The sequence below is a fragment of the Orcinus orca genome, chromosome X (assembly GCF_937001465.1).
Source record: "Orcinus orca chromosome X, mOrcOrc1.1, whole genome shotgun sequence".
Lineage (NCBI taxonomy): Eukaryota > Metazoa > Chordata > Mammalia > Artiodactyla > Delphinidae > Orcinus > Orcinus orca.
In genome coordinates this window covers 117,170,424-117,182,489 of record NC_064580.1, presented here as the reverse complement: position 1 = coordinate 117,182,489, position 12,066 = coordinate 117,170,424, and the positions used below count along the sequence as shown (strand labels likewise).

Genomic DNA, 12,066 nt, shown 5'->3' with positions numbered 1-12,066 from the left:
TGAGGCACTTGCCATAAATCATAGCCAGGCCGGTTTCGTGCAGGAAGCGGGCCCGGCGGTGCTTGAAGAGCCAGATCGTGAGAATGGTGAGCGTGAGCAGCAGGATGAAGATGAGCAGATTGGCGCTGTCCTGCCGGTGGCTCTCCTCCGCCTGCTTCTCTGACACGATCTCCTCGTCCATGGCTCTCGCTTCTCCGCCAGCGCCGTCCGAAGCCCCGGCCCAGCGAAAGACTCCCACTGCGAGGAGCAACCAGAGCGGCAGCGTGAGCCGGCGGGCCCGGGGGCCACCGCCGCCGACGCCGCGGCGGAGGGGCGCCCGCAGCCAGCCGCGCCGAGACATAACTCCCCCCGCCCCCGGCCCCGCTCCTCACCCGCAGTCGCCGGCTGTCGGACCACTCCCCGAGGCCTCACGGGAAAGGGGCGGGGCCCCAGGGAAGCCGTCGGAGCGCGCGCCGCCGCCGCCGCCGCCGCTCTTAAAGGGGACGCGACACTCCCAGCGCGCTGGGCCCCAAGCCTTTGGCCTTCTGTCCCCCACTGCACCAGCTCCCCGCTCAGGCTCCGCTGCCAGGCAATGAAAGACCGTCGAATCTAGCCCACTGCCTTCTGGAAAAGAAACCTGGGCTCAGCGTAATCAAAGCGTGGCAAATTGCGCTCTGTCTAGTTCGATCCTATTCTTAGAGCTCTCAGGGGAATCGATCTTTCATAACCCATCTCAATATTGTCCCCCAGTGTCTCTTAACAGGATAAGAAGTTGTCCTCTTGGGAAGGGCCTAAATCTCCATCTGTAATTTAAATCGGATTCTGCTTGTTCTGTCCTCGTAGGGAAAAAAAACAACAGCACTGTAGTAGTTCACAAATAATTGACTCAAAGGTAAGGATTATGTGTGTGTGTATGCTCGGTTTTCTCTACACGTAAATTACCTGGTGTGAGTCATCTCTTGCAGATAAACTCTTCAATCTCACAAAGATTCAATCGGTTTGTGCTCAAATTCACCCATGCTCCAAACACTCCCCTCCCTCCCCAGGAAGAAATCTTTTGTGCTGTGATCAGTTTCTCCTTCCCCTCTTGCTCCTTTTCCCTTCTATCTTAAAGCAGATTTCCCCAGCTCAGAAGCCACCTTTGACACCATATCTCATCTCTCTTCCTCAAAGGGTATTTTCCCTGTTCTCAGCCTCTCAACCTTGCACACCAGAATTTTCACAGTCCTCACCTCTTTGAGAACAGCGGATTTCTATTTTCTCCATTCTCCTCAGATCACTCATTAGTCTTTGTGGGCTTTTTGTTCCCTCTAGACTTTCTCTAGAATGTTTCATTTCTACCTCTGCAGGAATGAACTCCAGATCCCAAGTCCTGACCTGCCACCCTCCCTTCAGGCCTCTACCTGTTGGATGCTGAGCATATCCTGCTGAGGCTCCTACCAATCTCCAAAACTAAAAATGTTTTTAAATGAGCTCATTTTACCCCTACCGATATATAGTCTTTCTCAATTCTTTCATACCATTGATGATACTAGCTATCAATCCAATTCCTATCATTCTGCCTAGAAGTCATGACTCTCAAACGTTTTGGCCACATTACGGCCATATAACCTCTTTGCTAAGGCAAACAACATCCAGGCAACTCCCAGCTGTCCCAGTGTGGATTCACTCCCATTAACCAGCTCATTAAGTTCTGTGAGGATGGTGAGCTAAAAAAAAAAAAAAAAAAGTGCTGGAATGGTGCTTAAGTCCGAATTCTATCCCTGTTGGGTCAGGAGCTGTGCCAGTGACTGAGCCCAGTCTCTCCTCTTAGTACCTGGGTCTGCCTGTCCCTTCCCAACCTCATGGCTGCCCGTCCCCTATACCCTGCCTCCAGCCTAACCTCACTGCCCTGTGTGAACAGGGCTGGGCTGTGTAGAGACAAGAAACCCAAGTGAGGATCCTTCCCAGTCTCCCCACTGCCCCCCCGCCCCAGACCTATCTCTGTCACACCAGAAGACCTAGCAAAGAAGTATCCCCGCTTCTTCAGGCCTAACCACCCAACCCAAGGCTGTTTTGCCCCGGCACAAAAGCATTTTTCATTCTCCTAGTGTTTGGAGCTCAAGAAAAAACCAAAACAAAACGAAAGTCACAGATTGCTTGCCTGGCGGGAGTTAACAAACGTCTCCAAGCTCCAGACTCTACCTCTGTTTACTGGCTCCAGCGATTTAGTATCCCCACTCTCACCCTTTCCCCAGCAACCTCGTTAGAGCAGAGTTCCAGGAGGAATCTTGAGAGGCCGAAAATTTTATCAGGCAGGCCAACTCCATGAGCCCTTGGCTCCCCTCAGAATGTACTTCTTTCTCAACCCAACAGTGCCCTGTGTGCCTCTCGCCCTCCAGTTTCTCCTCTCACTACTGCTGCCCCCTGCCAAGCCTTGTCATGTGCTTTCTGGAGTACCCTCCACTAGGAACAAACTGCCCAGCCCTCTCAGTTGCTGCACCGATGCCCTCTCCATCTCCTCCTTTTCCCGGTACCTGAATCTTGCTCAGGACATCACAAGCTCTGCCGCTGTTTCAAGTGGAGGCTGCTTATTTCCTCACCACTCCACTGTCCTACACACCCACACACACACACTCACGCTCACGCCCTGTATCAGGTGGCCTGAAGGAGGAGCGGGAACTCCGCTCACTCCCCATTGATTGTTGTTCCAGGCTCCTTACTGCTCCACCCTGCCTCGAAGCGCTAACACCCTCTCCTTTCCCGGTCTTCTAACGACTTCCTGGTCTCTCTTGCACTTTCACCAAGCACTTGGGTATATGCTTCACAGCTTCCTCTCCCCTCCCCCCCACCGCCCCGCACCTACACACCTCAGCCCCGCCTTCGATGCTCGTACAGGTAAGTCACACGGAGTTCGAGACTTGCCTCCTTTTTTACTGGGAAAATCAAGATCCTCAGGAAAACAGTCCTCACCGTCCTCACCGTCCTCAGCCTGCGGTCTCCCTTCAATATACCAACAGTGCCCACGCGTTCCTCCTGCGCTCCAGCCTCAGTGCTAGCGCTGTTCCCTGCTCCCTTATGAAACGTAAGCCCCAGTCTACGCTCCGCATCCCGCCACCTCCTTCCTGCCTCTTCTAGGACCTACTCCAACTGTCATCTCCCTCCACCATCTTCAGCGGCTCCTTCTCCACCCCCTTCCTGTTCTCTAAAACCGCCTTCAGGTCTCTTTTAAGAAACAGCACCCCGCCCGCGCCCCTCCAGTCCACACGCCCCTCTTTTACCGCACCATTTCTCTCCTCCCATTTCTCTCCTCCCGTTCAGACCGAGCTTCTCAAAAGAGTCGTCTGCACTGCCGCCTGTTTTGGTATGGCATGCTTTTGACATTTTTTAGTGGTTGAAAAGTAAAATCGAAAGAAGACTGTTTTCTGACACGTGAAAATCCCGTGCGATTCATATCGCAGTGTCCACCAGTAAAAGTTGACTGGACACAGCTATGCCCATTTGTTCACTGATTGTCTGTGGTAGCTTTGGGACTACAAGGCAGAGTGAGTGGTTGCAAAGGAGACTGTGTATTAATCTCCAAAATTTACAAGCAGCTCATGCAGCTCAATATCAAGAAAACATAAAACCCAATCCAAAAATGGGCAGAAGACCTAAATAGACATTTCTCCAAAGAAGATATACAGATTGCCAACAAACATATGAAAGGATGCTCAACATCACTAATCATTAGAGAAATGCAAATCAAAACTACAATGAGGTATCATCTCACACCAGTCAGAATGGCCATCATCAAAAAATCTAGAAACAATAAATGCTGGAGAGGGTGTGGAGAAAAGGGAACACTCTTGCACTGTTGGTGGGAACGTAAATTGATACAGCCACTATGGAGAGCACTATGGAGGTTCCTTAAAAAAAACTAAAAATAGAGCTACCATTCGACCCAGCAATCCCACTACTGGGCATATACCCTGAGAAAACCATAATTCAAAAAGAGTCATGGACCACAATGTTCATTGCAGCTCTATTTACAATAGCCAGGACATGGAAGTAACCTAAGTGTCCATCCACAGATGAATGGATAAAGAAGATGTGGCACATATATACAATGGAATATTACTCAGCCATAAAAAGACAGGAAATTGAGTTATTTGTAGTGAGGTGGGTGGACCTAGAGTCTGTCATACAGAGTGAAGTAAGTCAGAAAGAGAAAAACAAATACCATATGCTAACACATATATATGGAATCTAAAACAAAATGGTTCTGAAGAACCCAGGGGCAGGACAGGAATAAAGATGCAGACATAGAGAATGGACTTGAGGACACGGGGAGGGGGAAGAGTAAGCTGGGATGAAGTGAGTGAGTGGCATGGACATATCTACACTACCAAATGTAAAATAGATAGCTAGTGGGAAGCAGCCACATAGCACAGGGAGATCAGCTCGGTTCTTTGTGACCACCTAGAGGGGCGGGATAGGGAGGGTGGGAGGGAGACGCAAGAGAGAGGAGATATGGGGATATATGTATATGTATAGCTGATTCACTATAAAGCAAAAACTAACACACCATTGTAAAGCAATTATACTCCAATAAAGATGTTAAAAAAAAAGAAAATATGAGGGAAAAAAAAAAGAGAGAGAGAGACTGTATAGCCTGCAAAGCCTCCAGTATTTCCTGCCTGGTCCTTTACAGGAAAGGTTTGCTGACCTTTGCCTCGGCCTCTGCCAATCATTACTCTACACTTTTACCAGAGGGATCTTTCTGAAGCACAAGTCTGATTATATATATCACAGCCCTGCTCCAAACCCTCCACTGACCCCATGGCCTTCAGTTCTGGCTCCTTAGCTTGGCACATGGAGCTCCATACATCCTGACTCCAGACTGTTTCTTCACCATATATCCTGTCTTTCTCCCCCAAATATATTGTGCTTCAGCCTTTCTGAACTCCTTGTAGTTTCCTGAAAGCTTCATGTGCTCTCATGTGTCTATGTGCCTTGCCATGTTCTTCCTCTGCTTGAAGAGTCCTTCAACGCATTCCTCACCTAACTAGCTTCTCATCTGACAAAACTCAGTTTAAAGGTCACCAAGATTTCCAGGATACCCTCAGGCTGAGTTAGGGGCTCCTTTTATGGGTTTCCAGAGCCCCGCCCCCTCCCCAGGCAAATCTCTCTCTTAGCCCTCCTGAAATATTATGTTTGATTGAAATGTTTCTGATGCCACAGGTCATGGGTATCTTGAGGGCAGGAACCAGGCGTTACTTATTTCTTTACTGACAGCCTCTAGCCGAAGGCCTAACCAAAACAGGTACTCAATACAACATATCTGAGCATCAGTGAATGTCTCTTCAATTTCACTGAGTACCAAGGAAATCTCCATGTTTGTAGATGACATTAAATTCCCCTAGGTACCTAGGTTCAGTTCAAGGATAAAAGAAGGAGGACTTTACTGTACTGGGTACATAGTAAGTGCTCAGGAAGGACTTAATAATTGAAAAGTGTACATAAGTTTAGGCCAGCGTTTGCTGCAGTCCTTGGTTCTTTGGAGGTGCGTGATAAACATTGAATTAATTAATTCATATGTTGAGGGAAAGGCTGAAAAAGCTAAGTTGAGGCCGTATTGTGGAAGGTCTTAATGCCGCAAATAATTTTAACTCATTCATTTCCCTGCTCAAAACCTCTCCAGTATTAATTTGGCAACAGAAAGGGGGATAAATGAAATGCAGAGTGATGGGCGATGGGGGAGGCCAGTTAAGAGGTTGGAAAGGTAGTCTTGCTGAAAAGCAGTGAGGCCTTAATTTTTGGGATGCAGTAGGAATGGAAACGGGAGGCTGGGTGAGAAAGCCAACATGGAGGGTGGTAGGATAACCTGTTTTAGCAGCTGATTTGGTGAGTGGATGGGGAGCGCTTGAGGAAGAAGGATTGAAAGATGACTCCCAGGTTTTGAACCTGGACAACTGGAAAGCATAAGACTACTAATAGCATGAAAATGGGAGTCAGAAGGTAGAGCTCAGCTCTGGACAGGTTGGATTTAAGGGACTGGTGGGATATCCAAGTGGAGGTATCGAAATGGGTGATTAAAAGCTGGGGTCTGGAGTTCAGGAGTGAAGTCAGGACCAGTGACAGAAATTGGAGCTATGTGCACAATATTGAAGCGTGGGAGTCATGTGTTCTCCAAAGAAGAGGGAGTAGAAAGAGAGCCAGTACTAGGACAGTAGTATAGGGAAAGCCTATATTCAAAGAGTAGAAGGAAGAATAGAAGGTCACACATATCAGTTAGAACTCAACATAATTATGCTGGAGTTTTCAGTTTATTTCCTGAACATACCAGCCCAATGTGCTAAAAAAGCAAATAAGATTTTTGGTGTCATTTTCAGTGTCAAGGCTATTTGAAATGAATACTCGTATTAACCTCAGACAAGTAACCTAGGATACTTTATGCAGATGTACTAATGAAACCCCATGAGAAATATTAGTGGATCTGGAAACAGCCCAGAGAATAGCAATTAAAATAATCAGGGCTTCCCTGGTGGCGCAGTGGTTGAGAGTCCGCCTGCCGATGCAGGGGACACGGCTTCGTGCCCCGGTCCGGGAAGATCCCACATGCCGCAGAGCGGCTGGGCCCGTGAGCCATGGCCGCTGAGCCTGCGCGTCCGGAGCCTGTGCTCCCCAACAGGAGAGGCCACGACAGGGAGAGGCCCGCGTACCGCAAAAAAAAAAAAACAAAAAAAACAGAGGGGTGGAGCAACTGATGTTTTAGGAAAGACTAAAGGGATACAGAGCCTGTTCAGTCTGGAAAAATAGCTAGAAGAGTCAACAGGAGCATCAACAACAATAACAATGGCTAAAATTTATTGAGTGCTCCCTGTGTGTGAGATTATTGTAAACAACTTGTAGGCATCATCTCACTCGATTCTGACAACAATCTTAACAGGTAAGTACTATTATTATTCCCACTTTACAGATGAGGAAACTGAGGCACAGTGAAGTTAAGTAACTTGTCCAATCTGCCACAGGTAGTAAAGGAGAAGCCAGGATTTCAACCCAATCTGATTCTAGGGGGAGTGGCCAAGATGGCAGAGTAGGAAGACCCTGAGCTCACTCCTCCCATGGGCACACCAAAATTACAGTTATTTGTGGAGCAACTATTGATGAGAAAGACCAGAAGACTAGCAGAAAAGATTTTCTACAACTAAAGATATAAAGAAGGAACCCCCATGAGACAGGTAGGAGGAACAGAGACCCAGTATACTCAAGACCTGTACTCCTGGGTGGGCAACCCACAAACAGAAGGATAATTACAATTGCAGAGGTTCTCCCCAAGGAGCAATGGGTCTGAGCCCCACATCAGGCTCCCCAGCCCGGGGGTCCTGCACCAGGAAGAGAAGCTCTCAGAATGTTTGGCTTTGAAGGCCAGCAGGCTTACTTTTGGCAGAGCCAGAGGGCTATGCGAAACGGAGACTCCACTCTTAAACGGCACACACAAAATCTCACACACTCCGGCACCCAGGGCAGAAGCAGTAATGTGAAATGAGCCTGGGTCAGACCCGCCTGCTGATTTTGGAGAGTCTCCCGGAGAGGCGGGAGGCAACTGCAGCTCACCCTGGGGACACAGACACTGGCGACAGCCATTTTTGGGAGCTCGTTCTACCACGTGGACACTGGTGCTATCAAGTGCCATTTCGGAATTCTCCTTCTAGCTTATTAGTGCAGGGACCTGGCCCTGCCCCTGCTCACCAGCTTGTTGGCACCAGTACTGGGACACCTCAGGCCAAGCAACTGGCTGAGAGGAGATATAGACCCACTCACCAGCAGGCCTGCTGCCTTAAGAACCCCTGAGCCCACAGCTGCCCCGGGACCCAGCCCTGTTCACCAGAGGGCTCAGGAGCTGGCCTTGCACACCAGTGCACTGGCACCATCCCTGGGACGCCCAGGGCCCTGCACCCAGAGACCCTGGGACCTGGCTGCACCTACCAGTGGACTGGCAGTAGCCCTGGGATCACCTTCACCCACCAGTGGGTGGGCACCAATCCTGGGATTCCCCAGGGCCCTGGCCCCACCCACCAGGCTGACACAGTCCTCAGGACCTGGCCCTGTACACCAGCAGGCCAACACCAGCTCTGGGACACTCTGGGCCCCTTAGCCAGTGGCCTGGGATCTGGTCCCACCCACCCGTGGGCTGACACCAGCTTTGGGACTTCCAAGGCCCTGCAGCCAGATATCCGAGGAATTGGCTCTGCCCAACCAGCAAGCTGGCACTAGCCCTGGGATCCTCTGGGCCCTAGCCCTTCCCAGCAGCAGGCCAACACAAGCTGTGAGACGCCTTGGACTGCTCAGCTAGCCACCCCGGGTTTTGGCCCAACTCATCAGCGGGCCAGTGCCAGCTTTGGGACACCTTGGACACCACAGCCAACCTTGTCAGGAGCCAGCCCCACCCACCAGCAGGCCAACAGCAGATCTGGGAACCTCGGCCCTCCAACCACCCACCCCAGAACCTGGTTCTGCCCACCAGTGGGCCAGCACTAGCCCTGGGACCCACTGGGGCTCTCAAGCCAGCAACCTTGTGACCTGACCACACCCACCAGTAGCCTGCAGCCTCTGCACAAGTCAGGACCTGGCAACCAATCAGACTGGGGGCCAGCCGTGCCTACCAGACTACCAACCACAATAGAAGGACCCACACATCTCACATAGGGGGCACCCCTAGAGCATATAGCTCTGGTGACCAGAGGGGAGTGTGCTGCTGGGACGCATAGGATATCTCCTACAAATGGCCACTTATGCAAGGTCAGGAAATGTAACCAACTTACCAGATACATAAAAATAAATACAGCAAATTAGGTAAAATGAGGTGACAAAGAAACATGTTCCAAACAAAGGAACAAGATAAAACCTCAGAAGAACTAAGTGAAGTGGAGATAGGCCATCTACCCAATAAAGAGTTCAAGGTAATGATTGTAAATATATTCAAAGAATTTGCGAGAAGATTGGATGAACAGAGTGAGAAGTTAGAAGTTTTTAACAGAGTTAGAAAATATAAAGACCTAAACAGAGATGAAGAATACAATAATTGACATTAAAAATACACTAGAAGGAATCAACAGTAAATTAGATGATACTGAGGAACGGATCAGCGAGCTGGAAGACAGAGTAGTGGAAATCACTGAAGCTCAGCATATAAAATAAAAAAGAATAAAAAGCAATGAGGACAGGGACTTCCCTGGTGGTCCAGTGGTAAAGAATCTGCCTTACAATGCAGGGGTCACGGGTTCGATCCCTGGTCAGGGAACTAAGATCCCACATGCTGCGGGGCAACTAACCCCCATGCCACAACTACTGAGCTTGTGGGCCTCAACTAGAGAGCCCACATGCCGCAAACTCCAGAGCCCACGCACTCTGGAACCTGCACACCACAACTAGAGAGAAGCCCGTGTGCCGCAACAAAGAGCCCGCGCACCTCAGCGAAAGATCCTGCATGCCTCAACGAAGATCCCTCGTGCCGCAACTAAGACCCAACGCAGCCAAAAAAAAAAAAATCTTAAAAAAAAGCAATGAGAACAGCTTAAGAGACCTCTGGAACAACATCAAGCTACTAACATTCACATTAAAGGGGTCCCAGAAGGAGAAGAGAGAGCGAAAGGGACTGAGAACATATTTGAAGATATAATAGCTGATAACTCCCCTGACCTGGGAAAGGAAACAGACACCCAAGTCCAGAAAGCACAGAGAATCCCAAAAAGGAACCCAAAGAGGACCACACCAAGATATACTGTAATTAAAATGGCAAAAATTGTACATAAAGGGAGACTATTAGAAGCAACAAGGGAAAAGCAACGTTACGTACAAAGGAACTCCCATAAGGTTATCATCTCACTTTTCAGCAGAAACTCTACAGGCCAGAAGGGAGTGGAATGATATATTTAAAGTGATGAAAGGGAAGAACCTACAACCAAGAATACTCTACCCAGCAAGGCTTTCATTCAGATTTGATGGAGAGATCAAAAGTTTTACACACAAACAAAAGCTAAAAAAGTTCAGCACCGAACTTCCCTGGTGGTGCAGTGGTTAAGGATCCGCCTGCCAATGCAGGGGACACGGGTTCAATCCCTGGTCTGGGAAGATCCCACATGCTGCGCAGCAACTAAGCCCATGCGCCATAACTACTGAGCCTGCGCTCTAGAGCCCGCAAGCCACAACTACTGAGCCTGCGTGCCACAACTACTGAAGCCCTCGCGCCTAGAGCCCGTGCTCCACAACAAGAGAAGCCATCGCAATGAGAAGCCAGTGCATTACAACGAAGAGTAGCTCCCACTCGCCGCAACTAGAGAAAGCCCACGTGCAGCAATGAAGACCCAAGGCAGCCAAAAATAAATAAATAAATAAATAAATAATAAATAATTTTCGTCTCTCAAACCTCTAAAAAAAAAAAAAGTGTTCAGCACCACTAAACCAGCTTTACAACAAATGCTAAAGGAACTTCTTGAGGTGGAAAAGAAAAGGCCACAACTAGAAACATGAAAATTATGAAAGGAAAAATCTCATTAGTAAAGGCAAAAACACATTAAAGTAGTAAATCAACCATGTATAAAGCTAGTAGGAAAGTTGAAAGACAAAAGTTATAAAATTATCTATATTTGCAATAATTAGTTAAGGGATACAGAAAACCAAAAGATGTAAAATATGATATCAAAACAGTAAATATGGGGGGAGGGGAGTAAAAATGCAGGGTTGTTAAAATGTGTTTGAACTTAAGAGATCAGAAGCCTAAAATAATCACATATATAGATTAAGAGGTACAAACTTCCAGCTGCAAAAATAAATGAGTCATGTATATGAAATGTACAGTGTGGGGAATCTAGTCAATAACTATGTAAAATCTTTGAATGGTGACATCATAACTAGACTTACCATGGTGATCCTTTTGAAATTTATAGAAATGCCAAATCACTATGTTGTATAACAGGAATTAACATAGTGTTGTAGGTCAATTATACTTCAAAACAAACAAACAAGGTCATAGAAAAAGAGATCAGATTTGTGGTTATCAGAGATGGGGGCTAGGGGGAGGGGGAATTGGATGAAGGTGGTCAAAAGGTACAAACTTTCACTTATAAAAGATAAATACGTACTAGGGATGTGATGTACAACATGATAAATATAATTAACACTGCTAGGTGTTATATATGAAAGCTGTTGAGAGTATCCTAAGAGTTCTCATCATAAGAAAAAAATTTTTTTCTATTTCTTTAATTTTGCGTCTATATGAGATGATAGATGTTCACTAAACTTACTGTGGTCATCATTTCATGACGTATGGAAGCCAAATCATTACGCTGTACACCTTATACAGTGCTGTATGTCAGTTATATCTCAATAAAACTGGAAGAAAAAAATAAATAATAAAATAAAAAATAAACCCAATCTGATTCTTGAGCATATGTTCTTAACCACAGTAGTATAAACCTTCCAGCAAAATAATCTTAAAGATATGAATCAAGTAACCAGTCTTTTAACTAAGATTCAAAACTCAAAATACCAACACACCACTTAATGTTTTAAGAGGAAGACACATTGCTTTGTTGTTTGAATTTCTTAGACTGAGCAGAAGAATAAAATATATATATATATATATATATATATATATATATATATATAAAAAACACTAGTTTATATAGTAGTAAACCTCTAGAATTTGTGATCCAGGGGGGTTGTAATAAATAGCTTGAAGAAAGGTTTAGCATCTACAATAGATATATGGCTCCTATAGATACCTATAATAGTCAGGAATATATTTCTAGGGAAGGTGGGTTTTTGAACTAAGTAGGAAAGGACAGAGCGTGCTAGGTAGAGGGAGAATCTGCTTGGGAAATGGGTACATGGATGTGGTGTATGAAGTTACTCCTCCAGTTGGGTGGCATGTAACAAAGTTAATTAACTTGAAGACAATTCTGGGATTGCAGTGCTTTCTCTATTCAACCAACTATCCTGGGGAAACAGTGATGAGCCTTCATAAACAACATCTCCATCTCCATAGGAAACGCTTTAGAGATGGTTATCCCCACCTTTAATAACATCCACATCATTTATCCACTGTGCATGTGGACGACGGCT

General features: G+C 46.9%; 1 protein-coding gene across 5 annotated transcripts in view; it reads right to left on the bottom strand.

Annotated features, from left to right (window-relative positions):
* SLC9A6 (solute carrier family 9 member A6) overlaps nt 1-2,985 on the bottom strand; it is a 55,038-nt gene extending 52,053 nt beyond the window's left edge. For 2 of the 5 annotated variants that reach the window (XM_049704961.1, XM_049704957.1), the window contains exon 1: nt 13-360. In XM_049704961.1, the coding sequence (XP_049560918.1) occupies nt 13-340 (328 nt within the window). In that variant the 5' untranslated portion in view covers nt 341-360. The other 3 variants (XM_049704959.1, XM_049704958.1, XM_049704960.1) reach the window with 3 other exon arrangements.
* Nucleotides 2,986-12,066: the final 9,081 nt, after the last annotated feature.